General features: G+C 43.1%; 1 protein-coding gene and 23 non-coding genes across 24 annotated transcripts; 10 read left to right on the forward strand and 14 right to left on the reverse strand.

Moving 5' to 3' along the window:
• The first annotated feature begins 2,288 nt into the window (after positions 1 to 2,288).
• On the forward strand, positions 2,289 to 6,963 carry aldoca (aldolase C, fructose-bisphosphate, a). The gene is made up of 8 exons (XM_058079732.2): positions 2,289 to 2,400; positions 2,477 to 2,688; positions 2,768 to 2,822; positions 3,938 to 4,098; positions 4,170 to 4,253; positions 5,598 to 5,772; positions 5,844 to 6,043; positions 6,204 to 6,963. Exons 1-8 carry the CDS (start codon positions 2,289 to 2,291, stop codon positions 6,294 to 6,296), a joined length of 1,092 nt encoding a protein of 363 aa, XP_057935715.2. The 3' UTR covers positions 6,297 to 6,963.
• Positions 6,964 to 8,730: 1,767 nt separating this feature from the next.
• On the reverse strand, positions 8,731 to 8,836 carry LOC131135164 (U6 spliceosomal RNA). Its single transcript, XR_009131554.1, has one exon. It is a non-coding gene; the product is annotated as a U6 spliceosomal RNA (small nuclear RNA).
• Positions 8,837 to 9,269: 433 nt separating this feature from the next.
• On the forward strand, positions 9,270 to 9,375 carry LOC131135165 (U6 spliceosomal RNA). The gene has a single exon (XR_009131555.1). It is a non-coding gene; the product is annotated as a U6 spliceosomal RNA (small nuclear RNA).
• Positions 9,376 to 9,674: 299 nt separating this feature from the next.
• LOC131135181 (U6 spliceosomal RNA) lies at positions 9,675 to 9,780 on the reverse strand. Its single transcript, XR_009131571.2, has one exon. It is a non-coding gene; the product is annotated as a U6 spliceosomal RNA (small nuclear RNA).
• Positions 9,781 to 10,207: 427 nt separating this feature from the next.
• LOC131135172 (U6 spliceosomal RNA) lies at positions 10,208 to 10,313 on the forward strand. Its single transcript, XR_009131562.1, has one exon. It is a non-coding gene; the product is annotated as a U6 spliceosomal RNA (small nuclear RNA).
• Positions 10,314 to 10,531: 218 nt separating this feature from the next.
• On the forward strand, positions 10,532 to 10,637 carry LOC144899710 (U6 spliceosomal RNA). The gene has a single exon (XR_013628052.1). It is a non-coding gene; the product is annotated as a U6 spliceosomal RNA (small nuclear RNA).
• Positions 10,638 to 10,855: 218 nt separating this feature from the next.
• Positions 10,856 to 10,961, forward strand: LOC131135188 (U6 spliceosomal RNA). Its single transcript, XR_013628049.1, has one exon. It is a non-coding gene; the product is annotated as a U6 spliceosomal RNA (small nuclear RNA).
• Positions 10,962 to 11,372: 411 nt separating this feature from the next.
• LOC131135178 (U6 spliceosomal RNA) lies at positions 11,373 to 11,478 on the forward strand. Its single transcript, XR_009131568.2, has one exon. It is a non-coding gene; the product is annotated as a U6 spliceosomal RNA (small nuclear RNA).
• A 305-nt stretch (positions 11,479 to 11,783) lies between these two features.
• LOC131135158 (U6 spliceosomal RNA) lies at positions 11,784 to 11,889 on the reverse strand. The gene has a single exon (XR_009131549.2). It is a non-coding gene; the product is annotated as a U6 spliceosomal RNA (small nuclear RNA).
• Positions 11,890 to 12,412: 523 nt separating this feature from the next.
• On the forward strand, positions 12,413 to 12,518 carry LOC144899702 (U6 spliceosomal RNA). The gene has a single exon (XR_013628042.1). It is a non-coding gene; the product is annotated as a U6 spliceosomal RNA (small nuclear RNA).
• Positions 12,519 to 13,614: 1,096 nt separating this feature from the next.
• Positions 13,615 to 13,720, reverse strand: LOC131135156 (U6 spliceosomal RNA). Its single transcript, XR_009131546.1, has one exon. It is a non-coding gene; the product is annotated as a U6 spliceosomal RNA (small nuclear RNA).
• A 414-nt stretch (positions 13,721 to 14,134) lies between these two features.
• Positions 14,135 to 14,240, reverse strand: LOC131135185 (U6 spliceosomal RNA). Its single transcript, XR_009131575.2, has one exon. It is a non-coding gene; the product is annotated as a U6 spliceosomal RNA (small nuclear RNA).
• Positions 14,241 to 14,574: 334 nt separating this feature from the next.
• LOC144899707 (U6 spliceosomal RNA) lies at positions 14,575 to 14,680 on the reverse strand. The gene has a single exon (XR_013628047.1). It is a non-coding gene; the product is annotated as a U6 spliceosomal RNA (small nuclear RNA).
• A 608-nt stretch (positions 14,681 to 15,288) lies between these two features.
• On the forward strand, positions 15,289 to 15,394 carry LOC144899703 (U6 spliceosomal RNA). Its single transcript, XR_013628043.1, has one exon. It is a non-coding gene; the product is annotated as a U6 spliceosomal RNA (small nuclear RNA).
• A 1,054-nt stretch (positions 15,395 to 16,448) lies between these two features.
• On the reverse strand, positions 16,449 to 16,554 carry LOC131135159 (U6 spliceosomal RNA). Its single transcript, XR_009131550.2, has one exon. It is a non-coding gene; the product is annotated as a U6 spliceosomal RNA (small nuclear RNA).
• A 693-nt stretch (positions 16,555 to 17,247) lies between these two features.
• On the reverse strand, positions 17,248 to 17,353 carry LOC144899704 (U6 spliceosomal RNA). The gene has a single exon (XR_013628044.1). It is a non-coding gene; the product is annotated as a U6 spliceosomal RNA (small nuclear RNA).
• Positions 17,354 to 17,769: 416 nt separating this feature from the next.
• Positions 17,770 to 17,875, reverse strand: LOC131135166 (U6 spliceosomal RNA). The gene has a single exon (XR_009131556.1). It is a non-coding gene; the product is annotated as a U6 spliceosomal RNA (small nuclear RNA).
• A 522-nt stretch (positions 17,876 to 18,397) lies between these two features.
• LOC131135174 (U6 spliceosomal RNA) lies at positions 18,398 to 18,503 on the forward strand. Its single transcript, XR_009131564.2, has one exon. It is a non-coding gene; the product is annotated as a U6 spliceosomal RNA (small nuclear RNA).
• A 994-nt stretch (positions 18,504 to 19,497) lies between these two features.
• Positions 19,498 to 19,603, reverse strand: LOC144899706 (U6 spliceosomal RNA). Its single transcript, XR_013628046.1, has one exon. It is a non-coding gene; the product is annotated as a U6 spliceosomal RNA (small nuclear RNA).
• Positions 19,604 to 20,645: 1,042 nt separating this feature from the next.
• On the reverse strand, positions 20,646 to 20,751 carry LOC144899705 (U6 spliceosomal RNA). The gene has a single exon (XR_013628045.1). It is a non-coding gene; the product is annotated as a U6 spliceosomal RNA (small nuclear RNA).
• Positions 20,752 to 21,164: 413 nt separating this feature from the next.
• Positions 21,165 to 21,270, reverse strand: LOC144899708 (U6 spliceosomal RNA). The gene has a single exon (XR_013628050.1). It is a non-coding gene; the product is annotated as a U6 spliceosomal RNA (small nuclear RNA).
• Positions 21,271 to 21,604: 334 nt separating this feature from the next.
• LOC131135171 (U6 spliceosomal RNA) lies at positions 21,605 to 21,710 on the reverse strand. The gene has a single exon (XR_009131561.2). It is a non-coding gene; the product is annotated as a U6 spliceosomal RNA (small nuclear RNA).
• A 526-nt stretch (positions 21,711 to 22,236) lies between these two features.
• On the forward strand, positions 22,237 to 22,342 carry LOC131135154 (U6 spliceosomal RNA). The gene has a single exon (XR_009131544.2). It is a non-coding gene; the product is annotated as a U6 spliceosomal RNA (small nuclear RNA).
• A 326-nt stretch (positions 22,343 to 22,668) lies between these two features.
• LOC131135168 (U6 spliceosomal RNA) lies at positions 22,669 to 22,774 on the reverse strand. Its single transcript, XR_013628048.1, has one exon. It is a non-coding gene; the product is annotated as a U6 spliceosomal RNA (small nuclear RNA).
• Between the last annotated feature and the right edge of the window lie 638 nt (positions 22,775 to 23,412).

Consider the following 23,412-nt stretch of genomic DNA (forward strand, 5'->3'; position numbering starts at 1 on the left):
AGGAGAACATGCAAACTCCACACAGAGATGGCCGAGGGTGGAATTGAACCCTGGTTTCCTAGCTGTGAGGTCTACGTGCTAACCACTAGACCGCCGTGCAGCCTGTAATTTAACATTCATTCATTCATTTTCTACCGCTTATCCTCACGAGGGTCGCGGGGGTGTTGGAGCCTATCCCAGCTGTCTTCGGGCGAGAAGCGGGGTACACCCTGGACTGGTGGCCAGCCAATCCCAGGGCACATATAGACAAACAACCATTCACACTCACATTCATACCTATGGACAATTTGGAGTCGCTAATTAACCTAGCATGTTTTTGGAATGTGGGAGGAAACCGGAGTACCCGGAAAAAACCCCACACATGAACGAGGAACATGCAAACTCCACACAGGGTGGAATTGAACACTGGTTTCCTAGCTGTGAGGTCTACGTGGTAACCACTCGTCCACCGTGCAGCCTGTAATTTAACATTCATTCATTCATTTTCTACCGTTTATCCTCACGAGGGTTGCGGGGGTGTTGGAGCCTATCCCAGCTGTCTTCGGGCGAGAAGCGGGGTACACCCTGGACTGGTGGCCAGCCAATCACAGGGCACATATAGACAAACAACCATTCACACTCACATTCATACCTACAATTTGGAGTCGCCAATTAACCTAGCATGTTTTTGGAATGTGGGAGGAAACCGGAGTACCCGGAAAAAAACCCACACATGAACGAGGAACATGCAAACTCCACACAGGGTGGAATTGAACACTGGTTTCCTAGCTGTGAGGTCTACATGGTAACCACTCGTCCACCGTGCAGCCTGTAATTTAAAATAACTGGCCTAAATTTTATGAGGAAATTCAGTTCAGCTTTTCAAAATAATAACAAAAAAATCAAAAACATATTTGCTTCTAGTTTGTTCCATATACATTTTTTTTTAACTAAGCCAGTAAATGAACAGTGTAAGAATAAACTCTTGTCTGTCCTCCTTCTTGGTGCAATGTGGGCCAAGACACCATGTTCCCCTTGTACATGAACAGGAACATGCAAATGATTTCAGTTTCTCAAGTGTCCCAGCACCTTTGTCATAGTTTAGAAGAAGAAGCCATGGAGTTCATGAATTGCTGTGAGACTCCTAAAATACCTCAGTGGATTCAAGGGTGAGGGCCCAATCACCAAGAGACTAGAAGATGTCCTCCAGGGGACGGTTAACTAATTAGAATGAAAATAGCACATAATTGGGTTACTATAGGGGTACTTGGTCAAATACATTATTTATTATTTTATTATTACTTTGTAGTGACATAGTTGAAGTAAAAAAAAAGTACTCTTTAATATTCACACAGTTGGGACCCAACCATTGTGTTAAAAGAAGAGTGATTCAGCAGAATGATATGGAGTGAGATGATGCATGTAAGCTCCGCCCAGAAGCACGTCACACTTGTAGTGGGTACAAACTGACACCCAAACGGTGCTTTCTCCGTCAGTGTTCATCCCACCACAAGAACGCACGCTTCACACTTCCTGTCAGGTGGGTACCTCTTCCTGCTTTTATTTTAATTTCTGTCAGTAGACAAACAAACAAAGAAAGCAATATGATTCATATATTGTCTTTATCACTGCTATTTTTACTATAATAGAAGGAAGTAGAAGTTGCATGGCGGTCGAGTGGTTAGCGTGCAGACCTTACAGCTGGGAGACCAGGGTTTAATTCCACCCTCGGCTATCTCTGTGTGGAGTTTATATGTTCTCCCCGTGCATGCGTGGGTTTTCTACGGGTACTCCGGCTTTCTCCCACATTCCGAAAAAATGCTAGGCTAATTGGCGAGGTTAATTGGTGAGTGTGAATGGTTGTTTGTCTATATGTGCCCTGTGATTGGCTGGCCACCAGTCCAGGGTGTACCCGAAGACAGCTGGGATAGGCTCCAGCACCCCCGCGACCTTCCTAAGGAAAAGCGGTAGAAAATGAATGAATGAATGAAGAAGGAAATAGAGGCATGTGATTTCTCCCAGCCAATCAGCATAGGAAGGTAATGATGATAATAATATATAGGTTTTAAAATGCATGAGAAAACTCATCATTCTCATCTATGAATGATTTAATTTAATTTAATTTAATTTAATTTAATTTAATTTAATTTAATTTAATTTAATTTAATTTAATTTAATTTAATTTAATTTAATTTAATTTAATTTAATTTAATTTTTCATTCCCATTCATCCCCAATTTGGGCTACATGGAATAAAAATATTTCTTCTCTTATTATTCTTCATAGTAGTAGTGCTATTATTTCCTCATCATGACGCACCAGTTTCCGACCCTCTCTGAGGCCCAGAAGAAAGAACTCCATGAGAGCGCTCTACGCATCGTTTCTCCAGGGAAGGGCATCCTGGCTGCAGATGAGTCAGTCGGTGTGTAAAAATTCCAATTTGTTGTTTTGCATTTGATTTGTTATGATTCAACGAGCCATCCATCCATCACTTGTAGGCAGCATGGCCAAGCGTCTCGCCCAAGTGGGAGTGGAGAACACGGAAGAGAACCGCAGACAGTTCCGTCAGATTCTGTTCAGTGCGGACGACCGTATCAACAGCTGCATCGGAGGAGTCATCTTCTTCCACGAGACGCTCTACCAGCACTCGGACAACGGAGTGAACTTTGTCAAAATGATCCGAGACAGAGGTATCCTGGTTGGCATCAAGGTATGTGCAATGTGCAGCATCTCAATGGACGTGGTTAAGAATGGAGATACATGTTTTTTTTTTGTTTTTTGTTACTTAGGTTGACAAGGGTGTTGTTCCTCTGGCAGGAACTTGTGGAGAAACCACCACACAGGGTGAGACCCCAATCGTGGTGTTTTTATATGGAAAACATTATGGTGATGGTAATGGTAATGGTTTAATTTCATTTGAACATGCATCAGATTACAATTGAATGCATCACATAATCAGTTCACAGTTCCACATGTCCAAAAGGAGTAGGAAGAAGCAAAGCTTATTAAATCCTACCCCTCCATCTGGTATTTTTACAATCAGTAACTGTTACATTTGTTCACTTCCTACTTTCCTAATATAGTTTCAGCTTTTTATTTTTTATTTTTTATTTTAATGTTTTTTTTATTTTTTATTTTTTTTTTTTTTTTTTTTTTTTTTTTTTTATTTTTTATTTTTTATTTTTTATTTTTTATTTTTTATTTTTGTCACATACCGAAGTATTATAGGATAGGCTTTTATAAGCAGTTTGCTTCTGCCTATGCCTTTTCAGTCATTATTATTCAACACATGAATTTTGATTTTGTGATTATGTTATTGATGTCAATATTGTGTACAATATTTGGTGTTGTCATGACTGAATAAACTAAACTAAAAAAAAAAAAAAAAAAAAAAAAAGTACGAGGTGATACATTATAAAATGTAGGTCTGACAGTCTGGTCCAACTTCCAGCAAAGACTAGCAAAAATTTCATACAAAACCTTCATAAACAATTTTTAGCTAGCTATCTGGCAACCACGTACATCAGCTAGATTTACACATCTACATGTGTCCTGACGGACGCATCACCGGGTTCAAAGAGGACCTTCCAGACGGGGGCGTCTTAGTGCTTGTCTCCCAACCTGATGGTTGTTGGTTCGATCCTCTATCCACCTGTGATCATGTTTAAGTGATGCTGAACCCCCAGTTGGTCCTGATGCTGCATCATCAGTGTCAAAGTGCTTTGTGGCTGGATCTTTTCTGATGCTAACGCAGCATTGTTGTGTTTTTGGCAGTTTTGCCAATAATATTGCTTATAATTGCTGGTTTTGGAGTTGGAATTGCAATTTTTCTACGCTGCACAAACATCGGGAGAGTACAAGAATTCTCAGCAATGGCCAGTTATTTTGCGCACTAGATCACCAGAAGGAATAATTGCCATTAAAGGAGTACATGATTTCTTTTTCTTACCCTATCACAGGTCTGGACGGCTTATCAGAACGTTGTGCCCAGTATAAGAAGGACGGTGCTGCCTTTGCAAAGTGGCGCTGTGTGATGAAGATCAGTGATGTCAATCCATCCATATTGGCCATCACCGAAAATGCAAACGTTCTGGCTCGTTACTCCAGCATCTGCCAGCAGGTGAAAACAGAGAGCGTGATGAAATGACCGCTTAGTTAATGAGACTGTACCTTATTTTTTTTAACCTACAGCATGGTATTGTACCCATCATTGAACCAGAGCTCTTACCCGATGGAGACCACGACCTGAAGCGCTGTCAGTACGTCACTGAGAAGGTAACACTGCACCGTATTCCTTTTGTTTATCAAATCAAATTCAATCAATCTTTATTTATAAGGTGCTTTCTTGCATATAAAATGCAACACAAAGTGCTTTACAGAGTTAATGAAGCATGTTCATATTTATAGATGCTGTGAGTGATATGGTGACGATTCATTGATTCATCAATGTTTGGTGATGGGATCATGGGTGAGCTGGAGCCTATCCCAGCTGACTATAATCTGTGGTTTTACTCCAAGTACTCCATGTTTGCTCCAGTCCAAAATCATGCATGTTAGTCCAGTTATCCTCACAAGGGTCGCGGGGGTGCTGGAGCCTATCCCAGCTGTCTTTGGGTGAGAGGCGGGGTACACCCTGGACTGGTGGCCAGCCAATCACAGGGCACATATAGACAAACAACCATTCACACTCACATTCATACCTATGGACAATTTGGAGTCGCCAATTAACCTAGCATGTTTTTGGAATGTGGGAGGAAACCGGAGTACCCGGAGAAAACCCACGCATGCACGGGGAGAACATGCAAACTCCACACAGAGATGGCCGAGAGTGGAATTGAACTCTGGTCTTCTAGCTGTGAGGTCTGTGTGCTAACCACTTCACCGCTGTGCAGCCCTGTATAAAATTCATTCATTCATTTTCTTCCGCTTATTCTCACAAGGGTTGCGGGGGTGCTGGAGCCTATCCCAGCTGTCTTCGGGTGAGAGGCGGGGTACACCCTGGACTGGTGGCCAGCCAATCACAGGGCACATATAGACAAACAACCATTCACACTCACATTCATACCTATGGACAATTTGGAGTCGCTAATTAACCTAGCATGTTTTTGGAATGTGGGAGGAAACCGGAGTACCCGGAGAAAACCCACGCATGCATGGGGAGAAAATGCAAAATCCACACAATGGACTCGAACTCGGGTTTTCTCGCTGTGTGGCCTGCACGCTAACCAGCCCTAAATGGTAGTATTTCATTCATTCATTTTCTGCCGCTTATCCTCACGAGGGTCGCGCGGGTGCTGGAGCCTATCCCAGCTGTCTTCGGACGAGAGGCGGGGTACACCCTGGACTGGTGGCCAGCCAATCACAGGGCACATATAGACAAACAACCATTCACACTCACATTCATACCTATGGACAATTTGGAGTCGCTAATTAACCTAGCATGTTTTTGGAATGTGGGAGGAAACCGGAGTACCCGGAAAAAAAACCCGGAGAACATACAACCTCCACACAGAGATCGCCGAGGGTGGAATTGAACCCTGGTCTCTGCGCGCTAACCACATTACTGCCGTGCAGCCCACCATGTGGTATAAATGTGGTGTAAAAATATGTTGCGTTCAGGTGCTGACCGCTGTTTATAAGGCCATGTCAGACCACCACGTGTACCTTGAAGGCACCCTCCTCAAGCCCAACATGGTCACTCCCGGCCACAGCTGCCCCAAAAAGTACAGCCCGGAGGATGTTGCTATGGCAACCCTCACCGCCCTACGTCGCACTGTGCCTCCCGCGGTGGCAGGTACGTAAAATGCCAGGATGTGTACTCGGAAATAAAACGTGAAGATGAGGTACATTTGTGTCCCCTGTTAGGTGTGGCTTTCCTCTCAGGCGGTCAGAGCGAAGAGGAGGCTTCCGTGCACCTCAACGCCATCAACAACTGTCCTTTGGCCAAACCGTGGATCCTAACCTTCTCTTTCGGCCGTGCCCTGCAGGCGTCGGCACTACGCGCCTGGAGGGGACATAAGGAGAACCAGAAAGCTGCCACTGAGCAGTTCATCAAGAGGGCCGAGGTGCGTTGTTTACTTCTGTGCAAGCTTCACATTCAATTGTTGTGGTTGTCTTATATTCTGGATTTATATGTATACATGTAAACCAACCAGGTGATACAATCACTCAAAGTGTCTCAATTGTTTGAAACCTTTTATTTACGCTGTCTTTGTTCTGCACCAGGTCAACAGTTTGGCATGCAGAGGGAAGTACACGGGTGCCGAAAACTACCCGGATTCCGCTCACGGCATCTACAGCTCCTGTTATTCATACTGAGTTAATTCCTTCATCTTCATGAAAAAAGGAACTTGATAGTGATGTAATTTAATTTTATTATACACAATGTAGCCATCTTACTTGAAAATATTATGTCATGGAAATTAAGGAAAAGGACTGTACTTATGTGAAGGTTTGCTCTAGTCTTGCTGTTTCCTGATGCCGTTAGTGAAGTTTTAACGACATGCATCGGTCCACAAAAATGTTACGAAAGGTCAGTGGCAGAGGGTGTAATTGGTACCTGGACTTAACTACTGTAAACAATCATATATAAAAATGCACTATAATATAGCATGGCAGGCATGCCAGGTCTATATAATACCATTATTACTGAATCAAAAAAGCCAGTTAACCCTTTATTTTTGATTAAATTGTTTCCTAATGTAAATTTCTGCAAGCAATTTTGAGTATTATGGAACTATTATGGAACCTGTGCTTTGTGGTACCTGTAAATGTGGAGCTCAAAACAACAAAACAACAAAAATCTACTCTTCAGACTAAGAGAGTTAGTTATATAACACAGTTCCTGTATTATAATAAATGATACAAATCTAGAATTACACATACAGTATTATCAGCAAGAATCACCCATAGATGCTCTTTGGTTGATTTGTTTATTGTTCAATACAAACACACACAAATAAAAATGTGTCATAAATAAACACAATAGCCCATGCACTTAATTTGTGTCTTCCTTTGTCTCATTCCAGCACACACTAATTTCACAAAAAAAAGAAAATCTCTATCAATATTTGGAAATAAAATGGAAGTAAATTATCGCTTCATCCATTTTCCATACCGCTTATCCTCATTAGGGTCGCAGGGGTATGCTGGAGCCTATCCCAGCAGACACCCTGGACTGGTCGCCAACCAATCGCAGGGTACAAACAGGAGAAAGTGGCTAACACCTCCAGTCATCAATAACCTCACATGGACTATTTAAATAATATATAGAATATTTGAATAATTGAATGCCTTCATTCTTCTTTTTCTGCACAGACTGAACATAAACATAATAGTTCAATATACTATTTATACTATACTATACTACATTGTGTTATTTTGTTAACATTCTCAGTTGTTTACTTCCTAAAAACCTGCCAAGTGCAACTAAAAATTGCCATATTTACTAACTATTCTGAAAAGCAGCCAAATTGGTGTGACTCTGGCAACCCTGCTGGCCTAATCTTCCCTCCCTCCGCTCCTCAATAAATCTGACAGCACAAAACTGTGACGTGATTGGTTGAACAGCGTGGCACTTAGCGCTTGGACACAACATTGAGACATGATTGGTTGAACAGCAAGCTCGTGGACACAATATCGAGACATGATTGGTTGAACAGCAAGCTCGTGGCCACAACGTCACATCATCAATATCAACACGGCTGACTTTTTTTCTCATAAGAACTCGCTGAAGAACTCTAGCTAACTTTCGACGACAACCCGACTCTGTATAATTTATGTCGTTTTATTTAAGTTGTTTGGCCATTATAAGCATCCAAATAAAGAAGGTAAGCAATGATGTGAGTTTATTTAATTTTTAAACTACGTTTGATATATTTTCTGTCAACAGAAAAAGTGAGACAAGTAAAACCACTCGTCCTGGAATCAATGTAAGTAAAGTTTCTTACTACTAATACTAATGCTACTTTTGTGACTTAATTAATTATCATTACATGCTTTGTAAGGCAGTTACACCTACTGTATTTATAATATTTGGAGACGTTTGCGGGCAATGGAGTGAATGAATGACACAGTGTTGATATGTGGACTTAATAATACATGACTTTTCTTGTTATACCTAAAGTGGGTTGTTCGAATAAATTAGCATTTGAATGCTTAGAATGTGAAAAGGGAATTAATATGTTATACTTGACAAGAACTGATGCTGGTTAAAAACTTTTTTTGACCAAAAGTTGGTTATTGTGTGTTTTATGGTTTTATTCTGTAATAGTTCACAACTCAAAACAAAGGTCTGAAAATGAGCATAATATGTCCCCTTTCAGGTCAACGTTGACCTTCATTCCCGCCATTAGTAAGCCGTTAACTCCCCCTAGTGGAAACTAGTAGTAGTACCATTCTTAGATCCCTTGGGGAATCTAGTCGAAGTCACGATGGTCAAATAGGTCAATTTCTCCTATAATAATACATTATTAAATTATTTTACAGGCTAGCACACTACGTGATTAACCTATAAATATATGTTGTGTTTTATGTATGCTAACATAATGGTGGGGTGAGAATTTAAAAAATAATGTCAGGAGTGTTATGTTCGTCCTTTAAACATATGACAGGAGCTGCCGAGTTCAGCAACATGTCCTCTCGTCACCCTCATGCACTAAGCTTCATTGGTAATGTAGTACCTTAACCAACACAAGGAGCGTCATATTGAAAAATACTGAAATTGAAAGTGTTACAAACAGAAAAATGATATTAAAATGAGGAACGCTTCACGAATTTGCGTGTCATCCTTGCGCAGGGGCCATGCTAATCTTCTCTGTATCGTTCCAATTTTAGTATATGCGTTACCGAAGTAGCGCAACAGACCAAGGAAAAATTGCAGTATAAGTAGGCTGCCCTGTGCCAAGACCTCTACAGTCATGGTCCGCTTGTCCGTCACAATACACTGGCATATCCTCTTGCCCGCTTGCTACACTAAGCCTCATGGGTAATGCAGTACCTTAACCAACACAAGTTGCGTCATATTGAAAAATAATGCATGACAGAGCCCATGGTGATCTGACGTCACTAGTATTTGCATATATTACCCATCAGCCCTGATCAGTCTCCCACAGACTGTATTTTAAATTTCTATCTAAGCACTACTGGCTCTGGTTTCATTTAAACAATTCCTCTATGAACAGATACACATACAAATGGTTGCAGTCTGTGAATATTTCAAGTTGCTACCATGACTGTAAAAGTCATTGCACAGGGTAGCCTACTTATACTACAGTTTTTCCTTGTTCTAGTGCGCTACTTCGGTAACGCATATACTAAAATTGGAACGATACAGAGAAGATTAGCATGGCCCCTGCGCAAGGATGACACGCAAATTCGTGAAGCGTTCCTCATTTTAATACAATTTTTCTGTTTGTAGCACTTTCAATTGCATTATTGTTCAACATGATGCTCCTTGTTTTGGTTAAGGTACTACATTACCCATGAAGCTTAGTGCAGGAAGGTGCACGCGGACGAGAGGACATGCCAGTGTGTTGTACCGGACAAGCGGAAATAAAGGAGTTGATACATGTTGCTGAACTCGGCAGCTCCTGTCATATGTTTAAAGACGAACATAACACTCCTCGTGCACTAAGCTTCATGGGTAATGTAGTACCTTAACAAACACAAGGAGCGTCATGTTGAAAAATATGATATCAAAATGAGGAACGCTTCACGAATTTGCGTGTCATCCATGCGCAGGGGCCATGCTAATCTTCTCTGTATCGTTCCAATTTTAGTATATGCATTACCAAAGTAGCGCACAGGAATAAAGAAAAATTGCAGTATAAGTAGACCTGTGCCAAGACCTCTACAGTCAAGGTCCGCTTGAAATAATACAGTTGAGTAAAAACAGAGTAAACGATGCATTAAAATACAACATCCATACATTCATTCAGAGCTAAAACAAGGCTAAAAGCAGGGCGGGCGCAGCAGTCAGGTATATTGTAGTTCGTTGAGGGTTTTGGATGTTGTACCGTAAAGAATACTGTTGGCATAGTCGATTCCGGATGTGATAACTGCATGGATCATGAGTGTCAACTTTCTCTACAATTCTACAATTTTAGTAAATGCGTTACCTCATGGATATCTGATTATTGCAGTGTATGAATATCTCAAGTGACCACCATGACTGTAGAGGTCTTGGCACAGGGCAGCCTACTTATACTGCAATTTTTTCTTGCTATAGTGCGCTACTTCGGTAACGCATATACTAAAATTGGAACGATACAGAGAAGATTAGCATGGCCCCTGCGCAAGGATGACACGCAAATTCGTGAAGCGTTCCTCATTTTAATACAATTTTTCTGTTTGTAGCACTTTCAATTTCATTATTGTTCAACATGATGCTCCTTGTTTTGGTTAAGGTACTACATTACCCATGAAGCTTAGTCCAGGAGGGTGCACTCGGACGAGAGGACATGCCAGTGTGTTGTGCCAGATAAGCGGACCATGACTGTAGAGGTCTTGGCACAAGGCGGCCTACTTATACTGCAATTTTTCCTTGCTCAAATGCGCTACTTTGGTAACGCATATACTAAAATTGGAACGATACAGAGAAGATTAGCATGGCCCCTGCGCAAGGATGATACGCAAATTCGTGAAGCGTTCCTCATTTTAATACAATTTTTCTGTTTGTAGCACTTTCAATTGCATTATTGTTCAACATGATGCTCCTTGTTTTGGTTAAGGTACTACATTACCCATGAAGCTTAGTCCAGGAGGGTGCACTCGGACGAGAGGACATGCCAGTGTGTTGTGCCAGACAAGCGGACCATGACTGTAGAGGTCTTGGCACAGGGCAGCCTACTTATACTGCAATTTTTCCATGTCCCAGTGCGCTACTTCGGTAACGCATATACTAAAATTGGAACGATACAGAGAAGATTAGCATGGCCCCTGCGCAAGGATGACACGCAAATTCGTGAAGCGTTCCTCATTTTACTATCATATCTACCAAATTCTTCAACATGACGCTCCTTGTGTTGGTTAAGGTACTACATTACCCATGAAGCTTAGTGTATGAGGGTACCCTCGAGTGTGTGCACGCGGACTAGAGGACATGCCAGTGTGTTGTATCAGACAAGCGGAAATAAAGGAGTTGATACATGTTGCTGAACTCGGCAGCTCCTGTCATATGTTTAAAGGACGAACATAACACTCCTGACATAGATTTCCATCCATCCTTTTTTCTCTGGTAATACGATGAAGCAGTGTGAGAAAAGAAGTCCAGAATTCCCAGTCATAAATAAATAATAATACTTTTTATTTGTATAGCGCTCGAGTGACCACCATGACTGTAGAGGTCTTGGCACAGGCCAGCCTACTTATACTGCAATTTTTCCTTGCTCTGTTGCGCTACTTCGGTAACGCATATACTAAAATTGGAACGATACAGAGAAGATTAGCATGGCCCCTGCGCAAGGATGACACGCAAATTCGTGAAGCGTTCCTCATTTTTCTGTAATATCTATCATATTTTTCAACATGATGCTCCTTGTGTTTGTTAAGGTACTACATTACCCATGAAGCGTAGTGCAGGAAGGTGCATGCGGACGAGAGGACATGCCAGTGTGTTGTACCGGACAAGCGGAAATAAAGGAGTTGATACATGTTGCTGAACTCGGCAGCTCCTGTCAGATGATTGAAGACGAACATAACACTCCTCGTGCACACACTCGCGGGTACCCTCATGCACTAAGCTTCATGGGTAATGTAGTACCTTAACAAACACAAGGAGCGTCATGTTGAAAAATATGATGATATAAAAATGAGGAACGCTTCACGAATTTGCGTGTCATCCTTGCGCAGGGGCCATGCTAATCTTCTCTGTATCGTTCCAATTTTAGTATATGCGTTACCAAAGTAGCGCATTAGAGCAAGGAAAATTTGCAGTATAAGTAGGCTGCCCTGTGCCAAGACCTCTACAGTCATGGTGGTCACTTGAGATATTCATAGACTGCAATCATCAGATTTCCATCCATCCATTTTTCTCTGGTAATGCGATGAAGCAGTGTGAGTAAGGAAGTCCAGAATACCCAGTCATTAATAATAATAATAATACATTTCATTTGTATAGCGCTTTTCAGAGTACTTACAGACGCTTTATAGTAGAGAAAAAAAGAAATAAGATTTGAGTAAAAAGCGGAGTCCATAGTGAGCTGACGTCACTTGTATTTGCATATATTACCCGTCAGCCCAGATCAGTCTCCCACAGACTGTATTTAACGTTTCTATCTTAGCACTACTTGCTCTGGTTTTATATAAACAATTCTGCTATAAGCAGCTGCATATACAGATGATTGCAGTCTATGAATATTTCAAGTGACCACCATGACTGTAGAGGTCTTGGAAGAAGCCAGCCTACTTATACTGCAATTTTTCCATGCTCTGTTGCGCTACTTCGGTAACGCATATACTAAAATTGGAACGATACAGAGAAGATTAGCATGGCCCCTGCGCAAGGATGACACGCAAATTCGTGAAGCGTTCCTCATTTTTCTGTTTGTAACACTTTCAATTTCATTAGATAGATAGATAGACACAGTACAAACAGTAATTTGTACAAATAATTTAAATAATTTAGAATAAATAATAATTTAAAGTTTTGGTTGTGCGTGTGGGCAGGTAGAGGGGCTTATGTGGCATTGAGCAGTCTGATGGCCAGGGGGAAGTAGTTGTCTCTAAACCTGGTTGTTCTACAGCGGATGCTGCAGAGCCTTCTCCCCGACGCCAGACGAGAAAACAGTCCATGCTGGGGGTGTGTGGGGTCAGAGTAGATCCGACGTGCTCTTGATACGCAGCGGCTGTTTGCTATGTCCTTAATGGGGGTTAGCGGGGTCCCAATGATCTTCTCCGCTGTCCTCACCATTAACATCCAGTCCGAGGCCTTGCAGCTCCCAGACCAGACGGAGATGGAGCTGGTCAGCAGGCTCTCGATGGTCCCTCTGTAGAAAGTGGTCAGGATAGGAGGGGAGAGGGAGGCTCTTCTCATCCGCTGCAGGAAGTGCAGTCGCTGCTGTGCCTTCTTTGCCAGAGAGGAGGCGTGGGGTGACCAGCCTAGGTTGTCTGTGATATGCACCCCCAAGTACTTGGTTGCGCTCACAACTTCTCACAACGGCTGTGTCGTTGATGCAGAGTGGAGTGTGGCTGGGCCTGGATCTCCTGAAGTCAATGATGATTTCTTTTGTTTTGTCAACATTCAGGACCAGGTTGTTCACCTTGCACCAATCCACAAGGTGTTTCACATCCTCCCTGTAAGCCAGTTCGTTGTTGTCCTGAATGAGGCTGTTGTGTTCTCCAGGTGCTCCGGGCTCTGGTGGAGAGCAGTGGAGATGGCGTCCTCAGTGGAGCGGTTTGGCTGGTATGCGAATTGGAGCGGGTCAAGTGATGGGGGGAGTATGGAGGTGATATGGTCCTTAACCACCCTCTCGAAGCATTTCATGATGGTGGATGTAAGTGCAATGGGCCGAAAGTCGTTTAGACATGTGATGGATGATTTCTTGAGCACTGGAATTGGGCACTAAGCTTCATGGGTAATGTAGTACCTTAACAAACACAAGGAGCATCATGTTGAAAAATATGATAGATATTATAGAAAAATGAGGAACGCTTCACGAATTTGCGTGTCATCCTTGCGCAGGGGCCATGCTAATCTTCTCTGTATCGTTCCAATTTTAGTATATGCGTTACCGAAGTAGCGCAACAGAGCAAGGAAAAATTGCAGTATAAGTAGGCTGCCCTGTGCCAAGACCTCTACAGTCATGGTGGTCACTCGAGCGCTATACAAATAAAAAGTATTATTATTATTTATTTATGACTGGGAATTCTGGACTTCTTTTCTCACACTGCTTCATCGTATTACCAGAGAAAAAAGGATGAATGTAAATCTATGTCAGGAGTGTTATGTTCGTCCTTTAAAAATATGACAGGAGCTGCCGAGTTCAGCAACATGTATCAACTCCTTTATTTCCGCTTGTCCGATACAACACACTGGCATGTCCTCTAGTCCGCGTGCACACACTCGAGGGTACCCTCATACACTAAGCTTCATGGGTAATGTAGTACCTTAACCAACACAAGGAGCGTCATGTTGAAGAATTTGGTAGATATGATAGTAAAATGAGGAACGCTTCACGAATTTGCGTGTCATCCTTGCGCAGGGGCCATGCTAATCTTCTCTGTATCGTTCCAATTTTAGTATATGCGTTACCGAAGTAGCGCACTGGGACATGGAAAAATTGCAGTATAAGTAGGCTGCCCTGTGCCAAGACCTCTACAATCATGGTCCGCTTGTCCGGCACTACACACTGGCATGTCGCATTACCATAGAAAATGGATGGATGTAAATCTATGTCAGTTATGTTCGTCCTTTAAACATATGACAGGAGCTGCCGAGTTCAGCAACATTCCCGGGTACAAACATCTATGGGTAATGTAGTACCTTAAACAAACACAAGGAGCATCATATTGAAAAATATGATATCAAAATGACTATTTAAAATTACTGTTTGTACTGTGTCTATCTATCTAATGAAATTGAAAGTGTTACAAACCGAAAAATGAGGAACGCTTCACGAATTTGCGTGTCATCCTTGCGCAGGGGCCATGCTAATCTTCTCTGTATCGTTCCAATTTTAGTATATGCGTTACAGAAGTAGCGCACTGGGACATGGAAAAATTGCAGTATAAGTAGGCTGCCCTGTGCCAAGACCTCTACAGTCATGGTCCGCTTGTCCGGCAGTACACACTGGCATGTCGCATTACCATAGAAAATGGATGGATGTAAATCTGTGTCAGTTATGTTCGTCCTTTAAACATATGACAGGAGCTGCCGAGTTCAGCAACATGTATCAACTCCTTTATTTCTGCTTGTCCGGTACAACACACTGGCATGTCCTCTCATCCGCGTGCACACACTCACGGGTACAAATCTCTATGGGTAATGTAGTACCTTAACCAACACAAGGAGCGTCATGTTGAAAAATTTAGTGGATATGATATTAAAATGAGGAACGCTGACGGGTAATATATGCAAATACAAGTGACGTCAGCTCACTATGGGCTCCGCTTTTTACTCAACTCTATTTCTTTTTTTTCTACTATAAAGCGTCTCTAAGTACTCTGAAAAGCGCTATACAAATAAAATGTATTATTATTACTATTTATGACTGGGTATTCTGGACTTCCTTACTCACACTGTGACCACCATGACTGTAGAGGTCTTGGCACAGGGCAGCCTACTTATACTGCAATTTTTCGTAGCTCTAATGCGCTACTTCGGTAACGCATATACTAAAATTGGAACGATACAGAGAAGATTAGCATGGCCCCTGCGCAAGGATGACACGCAAATTCGTGAAGCGTTCCTCATTTTTTATTTCTATTATATCTATCATATTTTTCAACATGATGCTCCTTGTGTTTGTTAAGGTACTACATTACCCATGAAGCTTAGTGCCCAATTCCAGTGCCCAAGAAATCATCCATCACATGTCTAAACGACTTTCGGCCCATTGCACTTACATCCACCATCATGAAATGCTTCGAGAGGGTGGTTAAGGACCATATCACCTCCATACTCCCCCCATCACCTGACCCGTTCCAATTCGCATACCAGCCAAACCGCTCCAGTAAGGACGCCATCTACACTGCTCTCCACCTGAGCCCGGAGCACCTGGAGAACACAACAGTTGTGGGCCTCATTCAGGACAACAACGAACTGGCTTACAGGGAGGAAGTGAAACACCTTGTGGATTGGTGCAAGGCGAACAACCTGGTCCTGAATGTTGACAAAACAAAAGAAATCATCATTGACTTCAGGAGATCCAGGCCCAGCCACACTCCACTCTGCATCAACGACACAGCCGTTGTGAGAAGTTGTGAGCGCAACCAAGTACTTGGGGGTGAATATCACAGACAACCTAGGCTGGTCACCCCACGCCTCCTCTCTGGCAAAGAAGGCACAGCAGCGACTGCACTTCCTGCGGGCCTTCCTCTCCCCTCCTATCCTGACCACTTTCTACAGAGGGACCATCGAGAGCCTGTTGACCAGCTCCGTCTGGTCTGGGAGCTGCAAGGCCTCGTACTGGATGTTACTGCAGAGAGTTAAGGACATAGCAAACAGCCGCTGCGTATCAAGAGCACGTCGGATCTACTCTGACCCCACACACCCCCAGCATGGACTCTTTTCTCGCCTGGCGTCGGGGAGAAGGCTCTGCAGCATCCGCTGTAGAACAACCAGGTTTAGAGACAACTACTTCCCCCTGGCCATCAGACTGCTCAATGCCAAATAAGCCCCTCTACCTGCCCACACGCACAACCAAAACTTTAAATTATTATTTATTGTAAATTATTTAAATTATTTGTACAAATTACTGTTTGTACTGTGTCTATCTATCTATTTAATGAAATTGAAAGTGTTACAAACAGAAAAATGAGGAACGCTTCACGAATTTGCGTGTCATCCTTGCGCAGGGGCCATGCTAATCTTCTCTGTATCGTTCCAATTTTAGTATATGCGTTACCTAAGTAGCGCACTCGAGCAAGGAAAAATTGCAGTATAAGTAGGCTGCCCTCTGCCACGACCTCTACAGTCATGGTGGACCAGGTTGTTCGCCTTGCACCAATCCACAAGGTGTTTCACTTCCTCCCTGTAAGCCAGTTCGTTGTTGTCCTGAATGAGGCCCACAACTGTTGTGTCGTCCGCGTACTTCAGGATGTGGTTGCTCCTGTATCTGGGGCAACAGTCATGGGTCATCAGGGTAAACAACAGGGGGCTCAGAACACATCCCTGGGGTGAGCCGGTGTTCAGGGAGATGACGCTGGATGTGTTGTTGCCCACTCTGACAAACTGGGTTCTATTTGTGACGAAGTCAAGCAGCCAGTTGCACAGGGAGGTCTCCAACTTGCATACCAGGTCCTGGGGGATGATCGTCTTGAATGCTGAGCTGAAGTCCAGGAACAGCATCCGTACATGGGTGTTTCTCTTCTCCAGGTGCTCCAGGCTCAGGTGGAGAGCAGTGGAGATGGCGTCCTCAGTGGAGCGGTTTGGCTGGTATGCGAATTGGAACGGGTCAAGTGATGGGGGGAGTATGGAGGTGATATGGTCCTTAACCACCCTCTCGAAGCATTTCATGATGGTGGATGTAAGTGCAATGGGCCGAAAGTCGTTTAGACATGTGATGGATGATTTCTTGGGCACTGGAATTGGGCACTAAGCCTCATGGGTAAAAATGAGGAACGCTTCACGAATTTGCGTGTCATCCTTGCGCAGGGGCCATGCTAATCTTCTCTGTATCGTTCCAATTTTAGTATATGCGTTACCGAAGTAGCGCAACAGAGTGTGGAAAAATTGCAGTATAAGTAGGCTGCCCTGTGCCAAGACCTCTACAGTCATGGTGGTCACTCGAGCGCTATACAAATAAAAAGTATTATTATTATTTATTTATGACAGGGAATTCTGGACTTCTTTTCTCACACTGCTTCATCGTATTACCAGAGAAAAAAGGATGGATGGAAATCTATGTCAGGAGTGTTATGTTCGTCCTTTAAAGATATGACAGGAGCTGCCAAGTTCAGCAACATGTATCAACTCCTTTATTTCCTTTATTGTCCGGTACAACACACTGGCATGTCCTCTAGTCCGCATGCACACACTCGAGGGTACCCTCATACACTAAGTTTCATGGGTAATGTAGTACCTTAACCAACACAAGGAGCGTCATGTTGAAGAATTTGGTAGATATGATAGTAAAATGAGGAACGCTTCACGAATTTGCGTGTCATCCTTGCGCAGGGGCCATGCTAATCTTCTCTGTATCGTTCCAATTTTAGTATATGCGTTACCGAAGTAGCGCAATAGACCAAGCAAACAGTGCAGTATAAGTAGGCTGCCTTTTGCTGTAACTTTTAAAGTCATGGTAGCCACTTGAAATATTCATAGACTGCAATCATCTGTATATGCAGCTGCTTATAGCGGAATTGTTTATATAAAACCAGAGCAAGTAGTGCTAAGATAGAAACGTTAAATACAGTCTGTGGGAGACTGATCTGGGCTGACGGGTAATATATGCAAATACAAGTGACGTCAGCTCACTATGGACTCCGCTTTTTACTCAACTCTATTTCTTTTTTTCTCTACTATAAAGCGTTTCTAAGTACTCTGAAAAGCGCTATACAAATAAAATGTATCATTATTACTATTTATGACTGGGTATTCTGGACTTCCTTACTCACACTGCTTCATCGCATTACCAGAGAAAAATGGATGGATGGAAATCTGATGATTGCAGTCTATGAATATCTCAAGTGACCACCATGACTGTAGAGGTCTTGGCACAAGGCAGCCTACTTATGCTGCAAATTTTCCTTGCTCTAATGCGCTACTTCGGTAACGCATATACTAAAATTGGAACGATACAGAGAAGATTAGCATGGCCCCTGCGCAAGGATGACACGCAAATTCGTGAAGCGTTCCTCATTTTGATATCATATTTTTCAATATGATGCTCCTTGTGTTTGTTAAGGTACTACATTACCCATGAAGCTTAGTGCCCAATTCCAATGCCCATCACATGTCTAAACGACTTTCGGCCCATTGCACTCATGAAATGCTTCGAGAGGGTGGTTAAGGACCATATCACCTCCATACTCCCCCCATCACTTGACCCGTTCCAATTCGCATACCAGATCCACTGAGGACGCCATCTCCACTTCTCTCCACCCCGGAGCACCTGGAGAACACAACAGCCTCATTCAGGACAACAACGAACTGGCTTACAGGGAGGAAGTGAAACACCTTGTGGATTGGTGCAAGGTGAACAACCTGGTCCTGAATGTTGACAAAACAAAAGAAATCATCATTGACTTCAGGAGATCCAGACCCAGCCACACTCCACTCTGCATCAACGACACAGCCGTAGAAGTTGTGAGCGCAACCAAGTACTTGGGGGTGCATATCACAGACAACCTCGGCCGGTCACTCCACGCCTCCTCTCTGGCAAAGAAGGCACAGCAGCGACTGCACTTCCTGCGGCGGATGAGAAGAGCCTCCCTCTCCCCTCCTATCCTGACCACTTTTTACAGAGGGACCATCGAGAGCCTGCTGACCAGCTCCATCTCCGTCTGGGAGCTGCAAGGCCTCAAACTGGATGTTAATGGTGAGGACAGCGGAGAAGATCATTGGGACCCCGCACGTTGGATCTACTCTGACCCCACACACCCCCAGCATGGACTGTTTTCTCGTCTGGCGTCGGGGAGAAGGCTCTGCAGCATCCGCTGTAGAACAACCAGGTTTAGAGACAACTACTTCCCCCTAGCCATCAGACTGCTCAATGCCACATAAGCCCCTCTACCTGCCCACACGCACAACCAAAACTTTAAATTATTATTATTTATTCTAAATTATTTAAATTATTTGTACAAATTACTGTTTGTACTGTGTCTATCTATCTAATGAAATTGAAAGTGTTACAAACAGAAAAATAAGGAACGCTTCACGAATTTGCGTGTCATCCTTGCGCAGGGGCCATGCTAATCTTCTCTGTATCATTCCAATTTTAGTATATGCGTTACCGAAGTAGCGCACTTGAGCAAGGAAAAATTGCAGTATAAGTAGGCTGCCCTCTGCCACGACCTCTACAGTCATGGTGGACCAGGTTGTTCGCCTTGCACCAATCCACAAGGTGTTTCACTTCCTCCCTGTAAGCCAGTTCGTCGTTGTCCTGAATGAGGCCCACAACTGTTGTGTCGTCCGCGTACTTCAGGATGTGGTTGCTGCTGTATCTGGGGCGACAGTCATGGGTCATCAGGGTAAACAACAGGGGGCTCAGAACACATCCCTGGGGTGAGCCGGTGTTCAGGGAGATGGCGCTGGATGTGTTGTTGCCCACTCTGACAAACTGGGTTCTATTTGTGACGAAGTCAAGCAGCCATTTGCACAGGGAGGTCTCCAACTTGCATACCAGGTCCTGGGGGATGATCGTGTTGAATGCTGAGCTGAAGTCCAGGAACAGCATCCGTACATGGGTGTTTCTCTTCTTCAGGTGCTCCAGGCTCAGGTGGAGAGCAGTGGAGATGGCGTCCTCAGTGGAGCGGTTTGGCTGGTATGCGAATTGGAACGGGTCAAGTGATGGGGGGAGTATGGAGGTGTCGTGTCGTTGATGCAGAGTGGAGTGTGGCTGGGCCTGGATCTCCTGAAGTCAATGATGATTTCTTTTGTTTTGTCAACATTCAGGACCAGGTTGTTCACCTTGCACCAATCCACAAGGTGTTTCACATCCTCCCTGTAAGCCAGTTCGTTGTTGTCCTGAATGAGGCTGTTGTGTTCTCCAGGTGCTCCGGGCTCTGGTGGAGAGCAGTGGAGATGGCGTCCTCAGTGGAGCGGTTTGGCTGGTATGCGAATTGGAGCGGGTCAAGTGATGGGGGGAGTATGGAGGTGATATGGTCCTTAACCACCCTCTCGAAGCATTTCATGATGGTGGATGTAAGTGCAATGGGCCGAAAGTCGTTTAGACATGTGATGGATGATTTCTTGAGCACTGGAATTGGGCACTAAGCTTCATGGGTAATGTAGTACCTTAACAAACACAAGGAGCATCATGTTGAAAAATATGATAGATATTATAGAAAAATGAGGAACGCTTCACGAATTTGCGTGTCATCCTTGCGCAGGGGCCATGCTAATCTTCTCTGTATCGTTCCAATTTTAGTATATGCGTTACCGAAGTAGCGCAACAGAGCAAGGAAAAATTGCAGTATAAGTAGGCTGCCCTGTGCCAAGACCTCTACAGTCATGGTGGTCACTCGAGCGCTATACAAATAAAAAGTATTATTATTATTTATTTATGACTGGGAATTCTGGACTTCTTTTCTCACACTGCTTCATCGTATTACCAGAGAAAAAGGATGAATGTAAATCTATGTCAGGAGTGTTATGTTCGTCCTTTAAAAATATGACAGGAGCTGCCGAGTTCAGCAACATGTATCAACTCCTTTATTTCCGCTTGTCTGATACAACACACTGGCATGTCCTCTAGTCCGCGTGCACACACTCGAGGGTACCCTCATACACTAAGCTTCATGGGTAATGTAGTACCTTAACCAACACAAGGAGCGTCATGTTGAAGAATTTGGTAGATATGATAGTAAAATGAGGAACGCTTCACGAATTTGCGTGTCATCCTTGCGCAGGGGCCATGCTAATCTTCTCTGTATCGTTCCAATTTTAGTATATGCGTTACCGAAGTAGCGCACTGGGACATGGAAAAATTGCAGTATAAGTAGGCTGCCCTGTGCCAAGACCTCTACAGTCATGGTCCGCTTGTCCGGCACTACACACTGGCATGTCGCATTACCATAGAAAATGGATGGATGTAAATCTATGTCAGTTATGTTCGTCCTTTAAACATATGACAGGAGCTGCCGAGTTCAGCAACATTCCCGGGTACAAACATCTATGGGTAATGTAGTACCTTAAACAAACACAAGGAGCATCATATTGAAAAATATGATATCAAAATGACTATTTAAAATTACTGTTTGTACTGTGTCTATCTATCTAATGAAATTGAAAGTGTTACAAACCGAAAAATGAGGAACGCTTCACGAATTTGCGTGTCATCCTTGCGCAGGGGCCATGCTAATCTTCTCTGTATCGTTCCAATTTTAGTATATGCGTTACCGAAGTAGCGCAATAGAGCAAGGAAAATGCGCGGTATAAGTAGGCTGCCTTTTGCTGTAACTTTTAAACTCATGGTGGTCACTTGAAATATTCATAGACTGCAATCATCTGTATATGCAGCTGCTTATAGCAGAATTGTTTATATAAAACCAGAGCAAGTAGTGCTAAGATAGAAACGTTAAATACAGTCTGTGGGAGACTGATCTGGGCTGACGGGTAATATATGCAAATACAAGTGACGTCAGCTCACTATGGACTCCGCTTTTTACTCAAATCTTATTTCTTTTTTTCTCTACTATAAAGCGTTTCTAAGTACTCTGAAAAGCGCTATACAAATAAAATGTATTATTATTATTATTATTTATGACTGGGTATTCTGGACTTCCTTACTCACACTGCTTCATCGCATTACCAGAGAAAAATTGATGGATGGAAATCTGATGATTGCAGTCTATGAATATCTCAACTGACCACCATGACTGTAGAGGTCTTGGCACAGGGCAGCCTACTTATACTGCAAATTTTCCTTGTTCTAATGCGCTACTTTGGTAACGCATATAATAAAATTGGAACGATACAGAGAAGATTAGCATGGCCCCTGCGCAAGGATGACACGCAAATTCGTGAAGCGTTCCTCATTTTTATATCATCATATTTTTCAACATGACACTCCTTGTGTTGGTTAAGGTACTACATTACTCATGATGCTTAGTGAATGAGGGTACCCGCGAGTGTGTGCACGAGGAGTGTTATGTTCGTCTTTAAACATATGACAGGAGCTGCCGAGTTCAGCAACATGTATCAACTCCTTTATTTCCGCTTTTCCGGTACAACACACTGGCATGTCCTCTCGTCCGCGTGCACTTTCCTGCACTAAGCTTCATGGGTAATGTAGTACCTTAACCAACACAAGGAGCGTCATATCGAACAATAATGAAATTGAAAGTGCTACAAACAGAAAAAATATGTTAAAATGAGGAACGCTTCACGAATTTGCGTGTCATCCTTGCGCAGGGGCCATGCTAATCTTCTCTGTATCGTTCCAATTTTAGTATATGCGTTACCGAAGTAGCGCACTGGTGTAAGGAAAAATTGCAGTATAAGTAGGCTGCCCTCTGTGACAACCTTTACAGTCATGGTGATATCTTGAGATATTCATAGACAGCAATCATCTGTATATGCAGTTGCTTATAGAGGAATTGTTTATATGAAACCAGAGCCAGTGGTGTTGAGATGGAAATTTAAAATGCAGTCTGTGGGAGACAGATCGGGGCTGATGGGTAATATATGCAAATACTAGTGACGTCAGCTCACTATGGGCTCCGCCTCCTCATAGGACTCCTGTTTGCATGTGCCTCCCACGATTAGGCTGACCCAGACTTGTTCAAGAGGAAAGTAGCAGCTTTCACATTACACACAAATTGCCACATCTCAAACTGTCCCTTGTTGTAACTTTAAGATTAAGAAAGTTAAGAAACCACAAATCCACAAACTCAGAACATCAGAATACTGTGAAAAGCTTCAGTTTCGTAGGTTCAAAGTAGTACCTGTACATCATTCTGCAATACAAAATAATCAGCACTGATAGTTATATTGTATATTTAATTAGAATAAATTGCATTAGAACTTTTGACATGTTTTCAGTCCCGGCAGTCTCACTTTACAGCACAATATTAATGAATCTATATATAGGTTAGTAGATGTACATGGTCA

This window comes from Doryrhamphus excisus, linkage group LG8 (genome assembly GCF_037039965.1).
Source record: "Doryrhamphus excisus strain RoL-2023G ecotype Guam linkage group LG8, RoL_Dexc_Guam_v1.1, whole genome shotgun sequence".
NCBI classification, from domain to species: domain Eukaryota; kingdom Metazoa; phylum Chordata; class Actinopteri; order Syngnathiformes; family Syngnathidae; genus Doryrhamphus; species Doryrhamphus excisus.